This window comes from Carassius auratus, unplaced genomic scaffold (assembly GCF_003368295.1).
Source record: "Carassius auratus strain Wakin unplaced genomic scaffold, ASM336829v1 scaf_tig00014207, whole genome shotgun sequence".
Taxonomy (NCBI): Eukaryota; Metazoa; Chordata; class Actinopteri; order Cypriniformes; family Cyprinidae; genus Carassius; species Carassius auratus.
The window spans coordinates 258,313-281,709 of record NW_020524479.1 but is presented as its reverse complement, the minus strand read 5'-3'; the positions used below and the strand labels follow the sequence as shown (position 1 = coordinate 281,709).

Genomic DNA, 23,397 nt, shown 5'->3' with positions numbered 1-23,397 from the left:
CATTGGCTGTTGACCGGGGGTCCCTCCGCACACCAGGTAGCTGAGCGTGTGGTGATCGACCGACTCCTCCGCGTGTTGAGGCAGGCGGCTGGCATGAGGAACCCCACCGATCTCGACGGGCTCGTGGAGGCCATTGAGCTGGCGGAGGCCGCCCAACACCGGGAGATAGGGGAGCGAGCGCCGCCTTTTCCCCGAAGGGTGGTCCAGGAGCGACGCTCGCCGGAGGGCACCCAGCGACCCGTGAGCAGGCCTGCGGTTCCCGGCCCCCAGGACGAGCCAATGCCCACCGAGCCGCCGCGTTCCCCAGGACGGACATGGCTAGCAGGCTGTTCAGTCCACGGTCCGGCGCCGAAGGCACCACGGGCCAGGGTGCGCATCAACGGCCGGCCATTCGTCGCCGTCCTCGACTCGGGCAGCGGGGTAAGCCTGATACAACCGACTGTCCTTCCACCCCGAGCAGGTTCCAGGGCCCGGCTGGCGATAACGTGCGTGCACGGGGATACCAGGCATGTGCCGGCCCGGAGAGTGACCATCACCGCGACACCTGGTTCCTGGCCCGTCGAAGTGGGAATCTTAAGGAACCTACCGGTACCCGTTCTCCTCGGCCGGGATTGGCCGGGGTTCGATCAGCTCCTCACCTCCAGCACACAGCCTGCTAGCCCGGCCGGGAACCGCCGACGCCGGAGTCCAGCAAGGCGCCCTCGACGAGGCCCCGCGCTGCTGACGTCGGACAGCCCTCGAGGAGGTGAGTCCCCCTCCCAAAACTCTAACCTGTTCTTCGATGTCTTCCAGCAGATAGCGGGAGGGGGGACGCTCACCAAAGAGCAGCGTGGGGACGAGCGCCTCAAGCATTGCTGGTCTCAAGTGCGGGTGGCGGAAGGAGAGGATCTACAACCAGCTCCCCACCCCACACCCCACTTCATCATCCAAAATGGTCTGCTCTATTATGTCGGCCAGCGGAGGGGGGAGGAAAAGACGCTGTTGGTGGTACCGCGGAGCAAAGTCCCGGCGGTCTTGGAACTCGCCCACGCCCACCCGATGGCTGGCCACCTCGGCGCCCAAAACACTGTGCAACGGATCCGGGACCGCTTCCACTGGCCAGGACTGGAGGCGGATGTCAAGCGGTACTGCCAAGCGTGCCCGACGTGCCAACGGACCTCGCCACATACTCCTCCCCCTAGCCCGCTGATCCCGCTGCCGATCATTGAGGTGCCCTTCGAGCGCATCGGGATGGACCTGGTGGGGCCGCTGCCGAAGTCCGCCCGGGGGCATGAACACATCCTAGTTATCGTGGATTATGCCACCCGCTACCCAGAGGCCATTCCCCTCCGCAAGGCCACCGCCAAAAACATCGCACAGGAGCTCTTCCTACTGAGTAGTCGGGTTGGCCTACCAGCGGAGATCCTGACCGACCAGGGCACCCCTTTCATGTCCCGGATCATGGCTGACCTCTGTAAACTCCTCAAAGTCCGACAGATCCGGACCAGCGTTTACCATCCACAAACCGATGGGCTCGTGGAACGCTTTAACCAGACCCTTAAACAGATGCTGCGGCGTGTCGTGGCCGAGGACCGACGCGACTGGGACCAGATGATCCCGTATGTGCTGTTCGGGATCCGGGAGGTGCCCCAGGCATCCACCGGCTTCACGCCCTTCGAGCTCCTCTTCGGCCGCCAACCCCGAGGGCTCCTAGATGTCGCCCGGGAAGCCTGGGAACAACAGCCTGCGGTATGTCGGACCACCGTCGAGCACGTCAAGGCCATGAGAGAGCGGATCGACAGGGTCATGCCATTGGTCCGGGAGCATCTGACCAAGGCCCAGCAAGACCAGCAGCGCCTCTTCAATCGGGCTGCCCAACCCCGGGAGTTCCAGCCGGGAGATCACGTCATGGTACTGGTCCCCACCTCAGCCTGTAAGTTCCTGGCCCGCTGGCAGGGCCCGTATACGGTCACCGAACGGGTGGGACCCGTCACCTACAAAGTGCGCCAACCTGGTCGTCGAAGGGAAGAGCAGCTCTATCATATAAACCTGTTGAAGCGCTGGGTGGGGACCGGGCCCCAGCTCTCGGCCCTCGCCGCCACCTCTCCCGTGGTTGTGGACATGGATCCCCATCTCTCCGCAGCCCAGAAGACGGAACTGCAGCACCTGGTCGGTCAGTTCTCGGATGTGTTCTCCCCTCTGCCAGGGCGGACGACCGTCATCCAGCACGAAATCCGAACACCACCAGGAGTCATCGTCCGGCAGCGGCCCTATCGTGTCCCGGAGGCTCGGCGACACGCAATCGAGACAGAGGTACAGGAGATGTTGAAGCTAGGGGTAATTGAGCCCTCGCGGAGTCCATGGTCCAGCCCCATCGTCATGGTCCCGAAGCCCGATGGCACCCTAAGGTTTTGCAACGACTTCCGCCGCCTAAATGAGGTCTCTGAATTCGATGGCTACCCCATGCCCCGCGTCGATGAGCTCCTGGATCGACTAGGAAGGGCCCGGTTCATCTCGACGCTCAACCTCACCAAAGGGTATTGGCAAGTCCCCCTGTCTAAGGATGCCAAGCCTAAGACAGCCTTCTCGACCCCCAGTGGCCACTGGCAGTACCGGGTCCTTCCCTTCGGCCTGCACGGGGCCCCCGCCACATTCCAGAGGCTCATGGATGTCCTGCTGAGGCCCCATATGGCCTACGCTGCGGCCTACATCGACGACGTGGTCATCCATTCAGAGACCTGGGGGGAACATTTAGAGCGGCTCCGGAGGGTGCTGTTGGACCTCCGCCGGGCGGGGCTCACCGCCAACCCCCGGAAATGTCACCTGGCTCTCTCCGAAGCCAAGTACCTGGGCTTCTGCGTGGGACGTGGCCTCATCCGCCCCCAGGAAAAGAAGGTGACAGCTATCCTCTCGGCACCGCGGCCCTCTACCAAGACCCAGGTACGAGCCTTTTTGGGGTTGGCAGGATACTACCGATGTTTTATCCCTAACTTCTCCTCCTTAGCCTCTCCCCTGACAGATCTGACCAGGAAGGGGCAACCGGAGAAGATAGCCTGGAGTCTAGAAGCGGAAGAGGCGTTCCAGCAGGTGAAGTCCGCCCTCACCACGGAGCCAGTCCTGCGAGCCCCCGACTTCAACTGCCCCTTCTTGGTGCAAACCGACGCCTCGGACACCGGGTTGGGAGCCGTTCTCTCCCAGGTCCAGGACGGCGAGGAACACCCGGTGATCTTTATTAGCCGGAAGCTGACCCCGACCGAACAACGGTATGCCGCCGTGGAGAAGGAAGCACTGGCCGTCAAGTGGGCAGTCCTGGAGCTCCGCTATTACCTCCTCAGACGCCGGTTCACCCTGCTGACAGATCATGCGCCACTGCAGTGGATGGCCCGCGCAAAGGACACCAACCCCAGGGTAACCCGCTGGTTCCTTGCACTCCAGGACTTCCACTTCACCATACAACATCGGGCGGGGACGGCCAACGCCAACGCGGACGGTCTCTCCAGGATAGGGGCAGCTTTCGCAGGTCTGTCAGGCTCCACTCCCAACCCTCCCCATATCTCCCCATTGTACCGCAGGCGCAGGTCGACGCTTAGGGGGGGGAGTGTGACATGCGTCCCGAGCGCTCGTCAGCGTCGCCCTGGCAACACACGGGAATCACCGGCACGAGCTCATCACGGGCTGAGCGGCCGCACCTGCAGCTCATCAAGCGGAGCCTTCTTAAGCAGAGGAGGAGGACAGAGTGGTGAGGAATGTCTCCCAACAAGGACGCTAACCCTTTCCTCCTCTGTTACAGAGAGCAGCGTGTGACCGTCAGCCCCACTAAGGAGAGCACAGCACGGGATCCACCACTCAGGACACAGCGAGCACGAGGGACTTGAAGCGCCACAGGAGAGCACCGCCTTCACCAAGAGCACTATTTTACTTAATAAATCCACCCTTCGGGGACTTTCTTTGTCCATCGGTTGTCGTGTAGTTCCTCACCCCGCCACAGTATCCAGACCAGATGGTGGATCGGCACCTAGAAAGGACCTCTACAGCCCAGAAAGACAGCGGAGACCAGGACAACTAGAGTCCCAGATACATATCCCCTGTAAAGACTTTGTCCAGATGACCACTAGGACAAGACCAGGACAAGACCACAGGAAACAGATGATTCTTCTGCACAATCTGACTTTGCTGCAGCCTGGAATTGAACTGCTGGTTTCATATGGTCAGAGGACAACTGGCACCCCCAACTGAGCCTGGTTTCTCCCAAGGTTTTTTTTTTTTTTTTCATTCTGTCACCAATGGAGTTTTGGTTCCTTGCCGCTGTCGCCTCTGGCTTGCTTAGTTGGGGTCACTTCATCTACAGCGATATCGTTGACTTAAAGGGGGGGTGAAATGCTCGTTTTCACTCAATATCCTGTTAATCTTGAGTACCTATAGAGTAGTACTGCATCCTTCATAACTCGAAAAAGTCTTTAGTTTTATTATATTTATAAGAGAAAGATAGTCTGTACCATTTTTTCCCGGAAAAACACGAGCGCCTGGAGGCGTGACGTGTGGGCGGAGCTAAAGAATCACGAGCGCCAGTAGGCTTATGTGTTGAGAGATGGAAGCTGTGACATTACCGTGAGGAAAAAAACATCATCCAAAACAAACCATGGCTAACAGTCAAATTCAGCCGTATATTTATGATCCAGAATCAGATCCAGAGGCTGAAATTTAACAAGAGCAGCAGCAGCAACGACGTCTCTATGTGGTATGTATTGAAACTATATATTTGCTTAGCGGTTTTGGAAACTGACTAAGTTCCACTTCATGTCGTCTTTTTTTTTTAAGGTGTACATGTGGAAAGTGCAGTTTGATGACAGCATCGCATGTTGTTTACTTGATGTGCTTACGCGCCGATAGCTAAGTTAACAACACAGAGATATTTGAAGCAGTTTTACTCACCGCCTGCGGTTCCAACACACGATCGTGACCCTTTTTCATTGGGACTGCATTATCCTTAAGAAATAAACGATATGCAAATCCGGCGTCAAACTGGGCCTTGTTTGTAAAACAAGCATCTTCGAAATGCAGGGAACAAACAAAAACACTTGCACAACTCCGTTGACGCTCTGTAAAAATAAACTCCATCCACTAGTCCCTTAATGCTGTTTTTTTGGTAATCTGTGCAAGGGTTGTCTTGCCCTGGCAACCAAAAACACACTTCTTTTGTGACATTTCGGTCTCTCACTCTGATCAGTGAATGTCTCTGCTCTGCTATACGGGAGTGCGCGCTCTTCCAGGAGAAGTGCCCTTAGGATCCATATAAGGTAATTCCGCTCCATCTAACGTCACACAGAGCCATACTCGAAAAAAACTTTCCGAAACTTGTGACAAACCGGAAGAGGTATTTTTGGAACAAAAATACTCCTTCAAACGTACAACTAAATTTTTGAAACTTTGTCCATGTTTAGCATGGGAATCCAACTCTTTAACAGTGTAAAAAACTCAGTATGAAATAGCATTTCACCCGCCCTTTAATTGCAAATACATGCACAGACACTATTTAAACTGAACAGAGATGACATCACTGAATTCAATGATAAACTGCCTTTAACTGTCATTTTGCATTATTGAAACACTGTTTTCCTAATGAATGTTGTTCAGTTGCTTTGACGCAATGTATTTATGTAAATAAAGGTGACTTGACTTGACTATTTACTTTGAATAGTAAATGAATTCATGTTTAATGAGAAACAGCAGAATAAAGCAGAATAAAGACTGACAGTCAATGTTTAGTCAGTTTAATGTTAAGAAATTATTATTTCAAAACATGTAAAGCATTTTTTTCTAAATTATTTTCCTCTCAAATTATTTTTTTATCTAAATTTATTGTCAAACTCTAAAATCAGATTATTTGTAATTCGCCATTACTTAGCGCCATTACATAGTGTATGTGTGTATATATATATATATATATATATATATATATATATACAGTATTGTTCAAAATAATAGCAGTACAATGTGACTAACCAGAATAATCAAGGTTTTTAATATATTTTTTATTGCTACGTGGCAAACAAGTTACCAGTAGGTTCAGTAGATTGTCAGAAAACAAACAAGACCCAGCATTCATGATATGCACGCTCTTAAGGCTGTGCAATTGGGCAATTAGTTGAAAGGGGTGTGTTCAAAAAAATAGCAGTGTCTACCTTTGACTATACAAACTCAAAACTATTTTGTACAAACATTTTTTTCTTCTGGGATTTAGCAATCCTGTGAATCACTAAACTAATATTTAGTTGTATGACCACAGTTTTTTAAAACTGCTTGACATCTGTGTGGCATGGAGTCAACCAACTTGTGGCACCTCTCAGCTGTTATTCCACTCCATGATTCTTTAACAACATTCCACAATTCATTCACATTTCTTGGTTTTGCTTCAAAAACAGCATTTTTGATATCACCCCACAAGTTCTCAATTGGATTAAGGTCTGGAGATTGGGCTGGCCACTCCATAACATTCATTTTGTTGGTTTGGAACCAAGACTTTGCCCGTTTACTAGTGTGTTTTGGGTCATTGTCTTGTTGAAACAACCATTTCAAGGGCATGTCCTCTTCAGCATAGGGCATTTTTTAACATATGCAAACTCATCCATGATCCCTGGTATGCGATAAATAAGCCCAACACCATAGTAGGAGAAACATGCCCATATCATGATGCTTGCACCTCCATGCTTCACTGTCTTCACTGTGTACTGTGGCTTGAATTCAGAGTTTGGGGGTCGTCTCACAAACTGCCTGTGGCCCTTGGACCCAAAAAGAACAATTTTACTCTCATCAGTCCACAAAATGTTCCTCCATTTCTCTTTAGGCCAGTTGATGTGTTCTTTGGCAAATTGTAACCTCTTCTGCACATGCCTTTTTTTTAACAGAGGGACTTTGCGGGGGATTCTTGAAAATAGATTAGCTTCACACAGACATCTTCTAACTGTCACAGTACTTACAGGTAACTCCAGACTGTCTTTGATCATCCTGGAGGTGATCATTGGCTGAGCCTTTGCCATTCTGGTTATTCTTCTATCCATTTTGATGGTTGTTTTCCGTTTTCTTCCACGTCTCTCTGGTTTTGCTCTCCATTTTAAGACATTGGAGATCATTTTAGCTGAACAGCCTATCATTTTTTGCACCTCTTTATAGGTTTTCCCCTCTCTAATCAACTTTTTAATCAAAGTACGCTGTTCTTCTGAGCAATGTCTTGAACGACCCATTTTCCTCAGCTTTCAAATGCATGTTCAACAAGTGTTGGCTTCATCCTTAAATAGGGGCCACCTGATTCACACCTGTTTCTTCACAAAATTGATGACCTCAGTGATTGAATGCCACACTGCTATTTTTTTGAACACACCCCTTTCAACTAATTCAACTAATTGCCCAAATTGCACAGCCTTAAGAGCGTGCATATCATGAATGCTGGGTCTTATTTGTTTTCTGAGAATCTACTGAACCTACTGGTAACTTGTTTGCCACGTAGCAATAAAAAAATATATACGAAAAACCTTGAGTACTCTGGTTAGTCACATTGTACTGCTATTATTTTGAACAATACTGTATATATATATATATATATATATATATATATATATATATATATATATATATATATATATATATATAATTTTTTGGGAAAAAAAAAATTATTAACAAATTATTTTAGTTTGTCATGTTTATTTTTTTCATTCATTCTGATAAAATGTTAACCTTTCATATGGTCATGTTACAACGTGCCCCTCAGATGTTTCAGTGTACCCCACCTACGGGGCATGTTGTCACATTTCACTTCCATTTTTTGAGGGTAGATAAAGAAAAACGCATACACTGTAATTATAAAACAAAGCGACATATTAATTCTAGACGAGTGAAAGTACTGTGGATGAAAAAATTCTATTCTGAACCCTGTTTGGATGTACACAAACTGAAAATGGATGCATATCTGTATATTAGATGTGTACAGGTCTTAAAGGGACAGTAGGTTACATGCTGCCGTGTGAATTCAAGGGATAGTTCACCCTAAAATTTAATTTCTGTCATTGTTTATTCACTCACATGTTGTCCCAAACCTACATTAACTTCTTTCTTGTGCTGAAAACAAAAGAAGATATTTTGAAGAATCTGTGTAACCAAACAGTTGCTGGTCCACATTGACTTTGATAGTAGGAAAAAAAGAATATTATGGATGTTACTGTGAACCAGCCAATGTTTGGTTTTCCACCTTCTTCAAAGTAGTGTTTATGTTTAGCAGAAGAAGGAAACTCATTCAGGTTTAAAACTACTTTTGAATAAGTACATGAAGGTATAAAAAAAGAAAACACTATTTTAATTTTTGGGTGAATTATTCCTTAATGTTAATAAAACACCAAACACAGAGAGAAAAATAACTCAGTACTCTTGACTGAAAAACTTGAATACAGTTGCTTTAATAGGAATCAATATATATTTAGTTTTATTTTTATATGTGTTCATTAATTTTTTTTTAATGCTCCTGCTAAATACACCTATTGTACCTGAACAAAATAAAATAAAATAAAATAATTTAAAAAACTGTATTTTATTTGTATAATTTCTTTATTTGTAATGTGTATCTTTGTTTTCATTTTTTAATAACAAAGATAAAATAATGACAAATATTTATATCTTTACCCATTCACTTTGGCCTAAATATCCGCCATACTTTTTCAAATTTTGTTACATTAAAAGGCTTTATAATAGAGAAATTAGTTTTGGCTGTGATGCTCAAACAACTTGTAAAACAGAAAAACCAACATGACAAAGAATTGTGATAAAATTATGATATATATATATATATATATATATATATATATATATATAAAAAGAAGAATCGTTATATTTTTATCATATCGCCCACCCCTAGCCAAGGGGAACAAACCAAAACAGACTCCAAACCCCCGCCCCCGGTCCGCAATTGTGCCCTCGTAACGCCATTTCGCCCCTGCCCCGCGGGAGGTCTGTGCACACCACTGCTAAGGGACACATATATTCAAGCGTAAATAAATATTTGTTTTCTTTGTTAATGGGTTTTTCGTACCAAACTGTAATCCATCCCTGGTTTCAGGTCAAGGAACTGGAATGGTCATTGCAGAAGCTTGGTTTTGTGACCACTCCCCTTTTTTTGTGTTGTTTTTAAGGTTTGTTTTTGGATTATTGTTCAGTTGGAAACTCCAAACATGGCCGATTATAAGATTTCTAGGACCTCAATCAGAAATATAGGCCTACAACATTTAAAATACATCAGTAAATGGGATACTTTTTATCCCTGTGTAAACCAAACCCATCTTGAGTGTTTGTTGCTCAAAAGCTAAGTATTAAGTTACATCTGACCACAGAAGCCAGTCCCATTTGATATTCAGTCATGTCTGACAATATTTTGGGGATTTTCTTTTGGATGAGAGCACTTTTTAAGGTTTTCTGACCCTGAGACTCAACTATTTTCTGCAATTCTCCAGCTGTGGCCCTTGAAGCTCAAACTCTCCTCCTCACCGTACATTAGAACGATATAGACACACGTCCTCTTCCAGGCAGATTGGTAAAATTTTCTGTTGATTTGATATTCTTCATTTTTGCCCTGATGGTGGAAATGGGAATTTTCACTGCTGTAGCTCTTCTTTCTTAAAGCCACTTTATAATTTGTGAAGCTAAATCTTTTGCTGTACATCAGAAATATATTCTTTGGTTTTTCTCATTGTGATGGACGATTAAGGGAATTTGGCCTTTGTTTTCCCTCTTATTTATATTCCTGTGAAACAGGAAGCCATTGCTGGATACTTTCATGTTCATCACCCTGGTATGCTCAAAATTATTAAAATGAAATTTTATTCATAATAATTACTAAGGGTACCAATAATTGTGTCCAGAGTATATTTATTTTATAATGAGATTTTCCCCCATTTTCAATTGTTTTAGTTCAATGAAAGTTTAGGTATTTGTGATTTTTTTATTTTTTTTTATAAAATATAAAAAGGATTAACAATGCCGATTTATTTTTACAGCCTTCTTTGTTCATATTTATGTACATTTAACTTTTGCGGCATCTTATTGCTACCTGTCCCAACTTTTTTGGAATGTGTAGCTTTCATGTAATCCAAAATGAGCCAATATTTGGAATGACATTTCAAAATGTCTCGCTTTCAACATTTTATATTTTATCTATATTCTATTGTGAATAAAATATAAATTTATGAGATTTGTAAATTATTCCATTCCTTTTTACTCACAATTTGTACAGTTTCCCAACTATTTTTGAATCGGGTTTGTAATTACAGAAGGTTATTATTTAATTACGGAGCGTGTCATCAGTTCATATTATCGGGACTATGTAGTTTCTTTCTTATTCATGTTTTTTTAGGCACCCTGTTACTTTGTTTATTTTTTAGAAAAGAATTATAAACTATTTGAAATGTAACTAACATCAATATATCAGTGAAAATGACTGTAAGAATATTAAAGCAGCTCCAGCTTGAATCCAACTTCTCATGAAGACTTCAGATGACCCAACATCTTTGAATAGATGACACCTACCCTCCAATGACTTCAGAACATCAACTCATTTTATATAAAATGTTGTCATTGCTTTAAAGTGCACATTATTTTTTGCTGAAATGCATATATTCAAATACTGTCATTTTTATCATCTTCCAACTGTACTTCCTGATATTGTCTCATAAAAGGCTGTTTCAGTGCATTTTCTGTAAAGCTGTTTTTAAACAACATGTACTGTGAAAAGCATTATATAAATAAATGTGAATTAAACTGATTTGAAAGAACCAGTGCATTGTGGGCTAGTGTAAGAAGAAACAATCTGACAATACAGTTAGAAAAGCCATTGCAGTATTGGCCCAACTGGAGGTGCTGTATCTCAGCTGGCTTTTAGGATGCATTAAAAGTTATATGGGGCCATATTCCCAAGGCACTTAGCTGCCATCATCCAAAATTTCAGACATTTTTACTATAGTATTCTGAATATATAGACTCATGAATTTTACATAAATGAGAAAACAATAACAAGACAATTTGAATTAATGTCCCAATTGGAGGCACTATATCTCAGCTTCCTTTAAGGGTGCACTAAAAGATATACTAGTGTCTTATTTCCAAGGCACTTCAGTGCAAAATTTCTGATATTTGTAGTTTAGCATTTTGAAGTTACAGACCCATAGTTTTGACAGATCAGGAGAAATTGCATTATTGGCCCGATCTGAGGCACTGTTTCTCAGCTGCATTGGAGGTTGCATTCAAAATTCTACCGGTGCCTTATTTCCAAGGCACTTAACTGTTACCATGCAAAAATTCAGATATTTTTACTGCAGCATTTTATAGTTATGTAGCCATGGATTTGACAGATATGACAATGCAGTAACAGGAGAAAAGAATTATTGGCCCAGTTGGAGGATGCATTATTAAACGTTCCAGTGGAATCTTACTCCCAAGGCACTTGACTGCCAACCTGATAAATTTCAGACATGTTATGAAAGTTACAGATATAACAATAGAGCAACAGAAGAAATTGCATTATTGTTCCGATTGGAGGAGCTATATCTCAGCTGCCTTTGAGGGGGCATTCAAAGTTCCACTATGGCCTTATTCACAAGGGACTTGACTGTCACCATGCAAAATTTCCAACATTTTTACTTTAAATACTACAGTAAAAATGTCTGCAATTTTTGCATGGTAAAAGTCAATTCCTTTGGATAATAAAGCCCTGGTATAACTCTTAATGCATCCTAAAAGTGTCAATGGCTATTCTAACTGTATTGTCAGATTGTGTATAAAACTTCAAAATGGTACAGTAATCAACAAGGCATTGACTCTTTCAACCCAGTTTAGTTCACATTTATTTTATTTATGTATGTTACTTTGTTATAACAATAGTCTTTTATGAGATTATATCAGAAATGACTGCTGGAAAATGCTACAAATTACAGTATTTGCAAATATCATATACATTTAAGCAAAATGAATGTGCATTTTAAAGCAATGTCAACATATTGATTTTGTATAGGCCAATCATTGTTTTATATTTTTATTTTTTTGGGTCACTGAAAAACATGGTCCTGAGCTTATGACACCTTCAGTAATTAAATAATACTGTAATTATATTATTTATAATTACCCCTACATGCGCTTAATATGACACTGAAATCGAGCTGAGGAAAGTGCTAAATAGTGCTAAAAAAATAATATGAAATATATTTTATGATGATAATAATATGACTACACTATTTAGTGGGTGTTTTACTAACCAAAATAAGTTGTATAAATATAATATAAGTCAAAGTCAAAATCAGTAAGCCTGAAACAAATGTCTTTGTGATCTACTGTAGGTGTTAGGATAAGATCAGAATACAGTGCAGTTGCCTGCTGTGGCATACAGTAGTTGATCACAGTTTGCTGAGAAGTGAACAATGGACAGTACTGATAACAGTCTTATCACATACTAAAGAATACAATCAAGTAGGCTACCATTGAAAACCTGCAATTTATAACATTCCTGTCTCTTTCTATGCATAAAACCATGAGCCACTGTCTCTGTGTGACCTTAGCTAGAAAAATTGTCTGATGTATTGAGTTCTAGCCCATGCAGGGGTAAAACATATACTGTATCATAAAAAAGGATGGCGTATGTGTTCCATTTCTCTCATTAGATGAAACAGAAAAAAAAAGAAAAGAAAAAAAAGAGTTTAGATCTAGTTATGTTCACTGTACTGTATGAAGTCGGTTCTAATTTTAAGCATCTCATTGTCAGTTTATTGGGAATATATTTATAAATTACATCATCATTTATAAATAATCATGTCATCTAAAGATTCTGTTGAGTCTGTTACTTGAGTGATCTTTAAGAGGTGGGGTGCCATTGTGTTTCACTAATGAGGGCTCTGTAAGCATGGAGTCCCCACAGGGGTCTTGTAATCCATTGTATGTTGGCATATGTGTGTGTGTGTGTGTGTGTGTGTGTGTGTGTGTGTGTGTGTGTGTGTGTGTGTTTTGCAGACCAGAATTATGTTTGAGGAGGAGGCGTGGGCAATACATTCACACATGTGTGTGTGTGTTCACTTTGACAGACTAACAGAAAATACAAGAGATGGAGAAGAGAAGAGGGAGAGAGAGAGAGACTGGGCGAATTGAATACTGTATGTTTGTTATCTGTCACCTATTTGTCTCCACCACCTGCTGAGCCAATACAATACTAGGTACACATTGGTTATTTAATGCGCTTCATCAGACAGCACTGTATGTAGGCTTCTGTATTTACAATTTAATCACTGAGGATGTTTTTCTTCCACTTCTGCTTCTTTGTTATTCTGAATGATACAGGGTAGCGGTGTGCTCAGGACAATATACCCATACACAATAAGGACAGTTAATACAATCAAGCTCAAGAGAGTCTCATATTTTGTTGATATGAATTAACACACACCCAGGCACTACAGAGGTTGGCTGTTGAGGGTACCTGAGTTGGGTCACATATCCTGTACTACAGTCACAAACTGCTATCACAGGAACAAGAATAAAAAGGTTTTCCAGATAGTGAGGTATGTAAGTCTGAATTTATTGATACAAATGTGCAGTGCTTTTAAGCTAAATTTGAACAATAACTCTAAAACGATTTTGGACTTTGAATCGAAAACAACCGAAACTAACATTATTGTATTCACGCTGAGTCGCTCAAACTAATTAACTAACCCCATAATCACGCTTAACAGCTCAAGCGACGTTATGCTCGGATGTGAATTCCAGTCGTAAATCCGACAGTGTAAGCGAATGTGAACAACCGAAGTTTTCAGAAGAAAGGAATCATTTATTAGTGTAAGCATTAATGCACAAAGGATGTATGTTTATTGGTGTAGTGCCATTTCGCACCATTCAAATGTAAATGTTACACCCTATTAAGTGTATTCGAAGTTTGACATCAAAAGACAGTAGGTTTTTAAAGTAGCCTAAATGTATTTATTTATTTATTTATTTATTTGTTATAATTTCATTTTATAATTAACATATACATATAATCTGCACTGCATTTTAATCATGGCCGTTGTAATAAATATCAAAAGAAAACAAAACACATAAAAGAAAATTATGTATTGCATTTACATCTCATTCTAGTGAAATTGTAGTAATATTTGAATTATTTTTACGGAGGTCTTTTATAATGTAGCCTACCCTAATATACCTTTGCTACTTTTAAGATTACTTTAAAGTTTAAGAGCTTTTCATCATAATCATCAGGAGATCGAATTAGTCTCCAATTAACAAATACTCAATCATGTGGGTCTTGTGAGCCAAATGATAAAACAAGACGCTCGACTACAATTCGATTAGCTCCAGTACCATTAGACTGTCTAACATGTATTATTCTCAAATCGTATCGATTAACGAACAGCCATCTCTTAGCTTTGTCAAAGGCAGGCCGTAGGTTTCGCTGCTTCGTGGGCTAGACCGTAAGATAAAATCTAAACCTTGATCATTGCCGTCATTGAATTAACTGCGCGGCTATTTCTGATCAGACGAGTCTGTTTAATCAAGGTGTCAAAGCTTTTCATGATTCTATTATGGTTGCCATAGCTGACTGCCTTGCCCGAGGGCATTTGCAACCAGCCCGAATCTCTCACAACACAAGGGCAACAGGTGCATCAGACTTGCCTGTTGAGCTCAGTTGTCTGTTAGGCAGTCTGTATGGGGATTTTAATATAGCCAATTATACAATGCCAGTACTGTCTAGTGTGTGATATATTGTAGCCTATAATTTCAAATTTACACAAAGTAGTTATTAGGCTTAGAACACCAAGCCTATCTATTAGTGGTCTATCATGATGTTCTTCAGAAAAGGGTTCTTGATGAAAGTTACACTACTGACTCAATAAATAAATAAAAATGAAATAATAATAATAATAAGAAGAAGAAGAATTAAAATTATATAGGCTATTTTATTGGCCACCAGGAGCACCGAGACATTGCCAGTAGCCTACTGGGCCGATCGAAGAAGCGAGGGAGACCTCCCCTATATTAGGCACTGTTTTTAAATTACAGCGCATGTGAAACTGCAAAAGGCAAATACTCAAAATGTGTGAAGCGGCGCTACCCAATGCATGCGCCAGTCGCGCGCAAAAGCAGAGCGGGACATGTCACATACACAGAATTGTGTTATACAGTCGTGCGATATGAGAACAAAAAAAGGTTCTGTAGTGACGCTGGCTGAAACAACCACAACAAATGTAAACTGCATGACGAATTAAATTGACTACAAGTCAGTTCAGCACCGTAAAAATATACCTTGCAGTTATTAAGCATATTGTTAGTTGAATGCATTTACTATAAATGTTACTGTAATTACTTAAATTATATTAAATATTGGGGAATGTTTTCCATTTTTTTCTACACCTATATATATATATATATATATATATATATATATATATATATATATATATATATATATATATGTATATATAAAATGTATTTCTTCTGTGGAACATAAAAGACGATTATTGAAAAATTCAAAACATTTTTGTCCGTACAGCAAAAATCAAGGGTATCCAACATGGTTTGGAAACATTCTACAAAATATCTTATTTTGTATTCCATTGAAAAAAAAAAGTAAGTCTTACCAGTTTTGAACAACATGAGGGCGAGGAAACAATGAGTTAATTTAATAGAAGTAAATTTTCTGCATTCTAGCTCAAAATCATTGCTTTACTATCAATTTTCTAGCTGACAATGTTAAGCTTGCTGTTTTTATGTGGATTCAGTAATAACTGATGGGCTGGATTTGTTCAGCACCGACATTTACCCTCAGTCCAGCCCTGGAATACTTTTAACATATATATATATATATATATATATATATATATATATATATATATATATATATATATATATATATATATATACAGTTTATAATGCGATGTGATCGTATCTTGTATGCATTGATAGATTCTTCGTTCTCCTTTCACTTGAAACATTTAGGGAAAAAATGACTGTCTGATGGTAGGCTATGAAAAATCTTGGGAATGGAATTTCAATCTTATTTATAAAAAAGATGAAAAAAAAAATCCTAATAAGATTAAACAAACCTAATATCAAAACGTATTCGTTTTTTAAAATAATTTTATTTTAGCCTATATGAATGGTTCTAAATTTTGGTTTGTATTAGCTATTTCTGCTTCTGTTAGCTGTGTGTGTGTGTGTGTGTGTGTGTGCTATATATATATATATATATATATATATATATATATATATATATATATATATATATATATATATATATATATATGAAGAGTTCAGATGCAAAAGCCTCTAAATGCCATCTGAAATTTTCATCTAAAATTAGGATTTTTATCAAGCTCCTATGCTTAAATTGAGTCATTTTACTTTAATGGCAATGCGCAGGTCCTTTGCCAGACTATTAAAGTGAAATAACTGAACATAAATATAAATATAATAAATTTCAGATGGCATTTAGAGGCTTTTGCTTCTGAACTCTTCATATATATATATATATATATATATATATATATATATATATATATATATATATATATATATATATATATATGCCTATAGATATTTCGTTCGCAAAAGGGACATTAGCATTATCACCAAGGTGAAACTTCTGGCGCTTCACACCTTTAATCCACTCCTCTGCGCCCCCATTGGTCCGCTAACCTTTTAAAGCCTCTTTCGATTTTTGAGGTGCACCAGAGTGAACTTCTCACCCGGCAGAACAGAATGTATCTCGACCGGATGCTCCCCGATCCCGAAATGGGACCCACTATGTTGCTTGAGAATCAACAGTGCCACTACGTGCCACATCAGCAGAAAGAGCCTCGTGGGATGTTTCATTTCCCCGTGTCGGGTCCATCAAGCCCGTTGTCGGTAGAGTCTGAATCCAACTGCTCAAGCCCGGAAGCGAAAGCGCCCGTGGAAGCTCGAGTGAGACGTCCTCTAAATGCGTTCATCATCTGGACCAAAGAGGAGCGCAGACGCCTAGCGCAGCTAAACCCTGACCTGGAGAACACTGACCTCAGTAAAATACTTGGTGAGTGGGACACTTTTTCTGTAAATACTTGTGTTAAATTAAAATATAATGTCTGTTACAACTATAGGCTATTAGCCTAGTTTAATATGAATTTGATATTTATTTATTTTTTTGTATATGAACACATAAATGTTCAGTCTAATATTACTATGTCCGTTACTTATACATACTTTAATATTGTTTAAACTAAAACATTTTTTGTTTCATTTTTGTTATAGGCAAGACATGGAAGGCCATGTCTCTGGCAGAGAAGCGTCCTTACATGCAAGAAGCAGAAAGACTACGAATCCAACATACCATTGACTATCCCAACTACAAATACCGGCCCCGTCGACGAAAATGCAACAAGCGTGTCAGCAAGACGGCTTCAAGTGAGACTGTCAGTTCTCCAAATGCCTCTTTTCACCTTAGATGTATGTTACAAGGTCAAGTTGGACAGAAACCATACAATCAAATCAACTCCTATAAGCTCCCACACAGTGGGTTTCCTCTCGAAAACCACTCTTCATCATACCACTTTGAAGCAACAACATCAAATGGAAACATGATGTTCCACGGTGGTGCAACATTACTGAACTCTTCTTCTGTACATCTGCCTCTGGCTACTTACTCCGAGTCGCTGTTGTATTCACAGCATTCTGTGCAACAGAATGGGGTGGAACTCAGTGATCGATGGGGAACTGAGGTATGTGCATGTGTACTGTGCTTAGGTGGACCTTCTCTGGAGTTCTACTTAGAACAAGTGAGATCGGACATGTTGGACCAGCTTGACCGCAGTGAATTTGACCAGTATCTCAATCCAGCACAGCCTGTGGACCAGAACGAGTGACCATAAACATAAACTTTGAATACTGCCATACAGACACTTCAGTGGTGAATTTTTTTTTTTCTACTGCCAGTGCAATGAATTCTTACTGTGAGACAGTGTATATTAAATAGTGTTTATATGTAATGTAAACATTGATGGCCATGCAGTGTTTAACTTTAGTTTGTTGTGTATTTATAGATATTATTATTATTATTATTATTCTTTTCTTTTTTACTCTTTTTTTTACTTGAGAAAAAGTTGGCTTTTAGGATGATATAAATAAAATATCTGTCAATATGGGTTGAAGTGCATCAATGCTTTAAGATGTTATTTAGTGTTTTAAAGTCAATGTGGTGATAATACTTACTGAGTAACATAATTGTCAGATATTTGTCACATACTGCCTAAAATTGTTAAAAACAGCAAAAACAGCAAAATAATAGCTTTATTGATTTTTAAGTAGTAAATTGTTTGTATTTACTGATACATTGTTTACGAAATATCTTGAGAATATACTGAATTGTTTTTATATGTATTATTATTATTATTATTATTATTATTTTAAATGTTGAATGAAATAAAAGTTTGAGACTGTTTGCTTTTGAAAGCTTTTAGTGAATAATTTCAGTGTTTCTCGTGGAATTTTATATGCCAGATAGATATACATTAAGCATTTATCATAATTGACAGCAAAGACAGTTTTATCCTTTTTTTCACGGAAGACAAGTGTATTAAAATTTCTGAAAAATTAGCTGTCTTCAACTGTGATAATGTGGCACTGAATACTTGAGTAATGGAGTTTTAGCCGCTGTGACAGTACAGAAATAAATTACATTGGAAAGATAAAATTATCATTTGTAATTGCAACAATATTTTACCATATTTAGTAAAAAAATAATAATTACCAAATCTTTATAAAGTAAATGCAGCTTCGGTGTGAAAAAGAGATTTCCTCCTTAGAAGCAATCACATTTCCCTCATCAAACACTTCACAGGCAAAATTGTGGAACTGGGCAGGGCAGAATCATTTTGGCAGGTGAATTTTAATATTGTGAAATAATACTGTCCCACTGGAAACCTCTTGCCTTTGTGTCTAGATTCCCAATCTTCTCAGCAAACACACTTCACAGCCAAAAATGTCACTGGCATATGAATGTGATATGTTGTGAACCTGTACAGTGGGCAGAATAATTTTGATCATTTTAAAGGCTGCAAACACTCCAAAATAGTTGGGACAGATGCAAAATAAAAGTGAAAAGTTTATTGAATATTCAAATTTTTAGGGGATTCATGTTTGGTTATAAAATGACCATATCTGTCTTTGCAAGCAAATCTCAAAGAATTTAATTTAGGTCTTTCACCAACTAGCATTCATTTTATTGTGAAAAGATTAAAGGAATCCAGGGAAATCTCAGTCTGTGTAGGACAAGGCAGGAAACCTCAGGTAAATGTGCTAGATCTTTGAGCCCTCAGATGGCATTACATAAGAAACCGTCATGCTGCAATAATAAATATAGCCACATAGCCTCAGGAGTACTTTAGAAAACCGCCGTCATCTAACATAATCTGCTGCTTCATTAATAAACGCAACTTGAATATCTGTTACTAGAAGAAAGCTATACATCAATTCTAAGCAGTGATGCTGTTGGGTTGTCTGGGCCAACAAATGATAAAGCTTGGCTTATTGAATATCAGATCCCTTTCTACGAAAACACTTTTTGTAAATAATATGATCACTGATCATAATCTAGATGTGCTTTGTCTGACAGAAACCTGGCTAAAACCTAATGATTATATTATTTTAAATGAGTCCACCCCCCAAGATTTCTGTTATAAACATGAGCCGCGTCTAAAAGACAAAGTGGGAGGTGTTGCTTCAATTTATAACAACGTTTTCAGGATTTCTCAGAGGGCAGGCTTCAAGCATAACTCGTTTGAAGTAATGGTGCTTTATATAACATTATCCAGAGAAACAAATGTTAATGATAAATCCCCTGTTATGTTTGTACTGGCTACTGCATACAGGCCACCAGGGCACCATACAGACTTTATTAAAGAGTTTGCTAATTTTACATTCGAGTTAGTTCTGGCTGCAGATAAAGTATTAATAGTTGGTGATTTTAATATCCATGTTGACAATGAAAAAGATGCACTGGGATCAGCATTTATAGACATTCTGAACTCTATTGGGGTTAGACAACATGTTTCAGGACCTACTCATTGTCGAAATCATACTCTAGATTTAATACTGTCACATGGAATTGATGTTGATATTGTTGAAATTTTGCAGCCAAGTAAGGATATCTCAGATCATTATTTAGTTTTGTGCAAACTTTATATAGCCAAAATTGTAAATTCTACTTCTTGTAACAAGTATGGAAGAACCATCACTTCTACCACAAAAGACTGCTTTTTAAGTTATCTTCCTGATGTATCCAAATTAGTTCTTTTCGATCTTAGTGCTACGTTTGACACAATTGACCACAACATTCTTTTGCATACTGTAGACTTGAACACTTTGTTGGCATTAATGGAAGTGCATTAGCATGGTTTAAATCATTTTTATATGACCGCCATCAGTTCGTAGCAGTGAATGAAGAGGTATCATATCAATCACAAGTGCAGTATGGAATACCTCAAGGCTCAGTACAAGGGCCGCAATTCTTCACGCTTTATATGTTACCCTTGGGAGATATCATCAGGAAACATGGTGTTAGCTTTCACTGCTATGATGACAATACTCAGCTATATATTTCTTTGCGGCCCAGTGAAACACACCAATTTGAAAAACTAATGGAATGCATAGTCAATATAAAAAACTGGATGACAAGTAATTTCTTACTGCTAAATTCTGAAAAAAAGAGGTGTTAATTATAGGACCTAAAAACTCTGCATGTAATAACCTAGAACACTATCTAAGACTTGCTGGCTGCTCTGTCAATTTTTCATCATCATTTAGGAACCTAGGTGTGCAATTTGATCGCAATCTTTCCTTAGAAAGCCACGTTTCTAGCATTTGTAAAACTGCATTTTTCCATCTCAAAAATATATCTAAATTACGGCCTATGCTCTCAATGTCAAATGCAGAATTGTTAATCCATGCATTTATGACCTCAAGGTTAGATTATAGTAATGATTTATTGGGTGGTTGTTCTGCACGCTTAGTAAACAAACTACAGCTAGTCTAAAATGCAGCATCAAGAGTTCTTACTAGAACCAGGAAGTATGACCATATTAGCCCGGTCCTGTCAACACTGCACTGGCTCCCTGTCAAACATTGTATAGATATCATAATATATTGCTTATTACTTATAAAGCCCTGAATGGTTTAGCACCTCAGTATTTGAATGAGGTCCTTTTACATTATAATCCTCTACGTCCGGTACTTTTTCAATACTCAGGCAATTTGATAATACCTAAAATATCAAAATCAACTATGGTAAATAAATTCTGAAATAACCTACCTTACATTGTTTGGGAGGCAGACACACTCTTGCAGTTTAAAGGACCTCTAGATCCCTGAAAGACAGCGGAGACCAGGACAACTAGAGCCCCAGATACAGATCCCCTGTAAATACCTTGTCTCAGACGACCACCAGGACAAGACCACAAGAAAAAGGTGATTTTTCTGCACAATCTGACTTTGCTGCAGCATGGAATTGAAATGGAAAGAAATTTATAATTATGCTTGCTGAGTTGTCAATAAATGTATGCTTCGTACATCATTTTATCTCCCGAGTCTGGTCAGAGGAGAACTACCCCCCCCCCAACTAAGCCTGGTTTCTCCCAAGATTTTTTCCTCCATTCTGTCACCGATGGAATTTCGGTTCCTTGCCACCATCGCCTCTGGCTTGCTTAGCTGGGGTCACTTCATCTACAGCGATATCATTGACTTGATTGCAAATAAATGCACAGACACTGTTTAAACTGAACAGAGATGACATCACTGAATTCAATGATGAACTGCCTTTAACTGTCATTTTGCATTATTGACACACTGTTTTCCTAATGAATGTTGTTCAGTTGCTTTGACGCAATGTATTTTGTTTAAAGCACTGTATAAATAAAGGTGACTTGACTTGACTTGACTATGGCAATATGCAGTGTTGTTTAATATGCTATTCCTTGTTCTAAGGAATGTTTGTACTTTGTACTTTATTACAACTGTATGTGTGAAACATAACTCAAATTAATTAACAATTACTTTTGTTGATGTTCATATTTAAGTGCAATGACATGTGTTTATAAACTCAATACATTTTCATTAAAAAGGTGCATCCAATCATTCATTTCAGTTAAACTTTCACATTTCTTACAGTAAAATTATTTTTAAGGTTGGACCATGTGCAATAAAAACAAATACTGTCTTCATTTTTAATTATGCTCCAACACAGCTGCATGTACTGTAATTTTGAAATAACCCTGATCATCTTAATGGAAGTTATGCACAACAGACTTATGTAGTCCCTAAAACAGGTCCCGTTGCATTCAGTTCAAGTGTTTTGTATGTGCGTTCTGAAATATGGAGCTGTTTTACTTCATGATAACTTTTTTATTATTTGTATCCTTTTGGAAGTTGTAACTGCGCTGTTTGGAGAAGAGAGGTGGTTCAGCGAAAATTCGGCAGCTGTCAGCAGGAAGTGGCTGCCAGAATATCTGGAAACCGGAGAAGGCTGACAGCAGCAGCAAGACAAATAAATAGTTTAAAAAAGTGTCAATATCATGCTATTAAAAAGGTTTTGTAGAAGTTGAGGTCACCGTTTCAAATATTACTTGAGTAAAAGTCTTAAAGTATGTGATATTTATTGCACTTACGTACAAATTGTATTCTTATTATCAATAATCTTAATATATATATATGTTCATACACAGCTTGAGTAGTAAGATTTTGTTCATTTTTTAACTCTTTTTTTTTATCTATTTTGTATATTTGGATAAGAATAAGAAGCACTTCATCTGTACTTAATGTCTTTCATTCCAACATATGAAAACATTTCTGGAATCTGCCTCTTAAATAGCATTTAGATGTATGTACACAATTTAATGAATCCAAGAGGGGACATGGATGCATTTGCAGCTATAGATGGATAAATAATATTTTGTTTTTTAAATTAAAACCGCCAGTAGATGGCAACAAGTGACCGTTAATGAATGAGTCGTTGACATTCAGCCGATTCATTTAAATGGATGATTCATTCAGGAACAAAGCATTTAACTGTGGCTGCGTCCGAAATCGCCTACTTAAGGAGTAGGTACTAAATTTCAATAAGTACTTACTTAACGAGCGCTAAAAGAGTACGTACTTTACAGCCAAATCTCGTTGAGTATGAATGAATTCCGCCATGTTTACGTTATCATGTGACCTATGACGTTATAACAAGCCCAACAACTTCAAATATATGACTGACTGCTACAGGTTTAATATTTACTATCTAAATATTTTTATGTTGATGCAATTTGCTCCTTTTGTGGTCTTGTTGAATATACAAATGCCCTTTTATTGTTATTGTAGTTTAACCAATATATTTGT

At 39.7% G+C, this 23,397-nt stretch overlaps 1 protein-coding gene across 1 annotated transcript; it reads left to right on the top strand.

Annotated features, from left to right (window-relative positions):
• The first annotated feature begins 13,391 nt into the window (after nucleotides 1-13,391).
• sox32 (SRY-box transcription factor 32) lies at nucleotides 13,392-18,286 on the top strand. Its single transcript, XM_026247036.1, has 3 exons — nucleotides 13,392-13,556; nucleotides 16,714-17,059; nucleotides 17,278-18,286. Exons 2-3 carry the CDS (start codon nucleotides 16,750-16,752, stop codon nucleotides 17,886-17,888), a joined length of 921 nt encoding a protein of 306 aa, XP_026102821.1. The 5' UTR covers nucleotides 13,392-13,556; nucleotides 16,714-16,749; the 3' UTR covers nucleotides 17,889-18,286.
• Nucleotides 18,287-23,397: the final 5,111 nt, after the last annotated feature.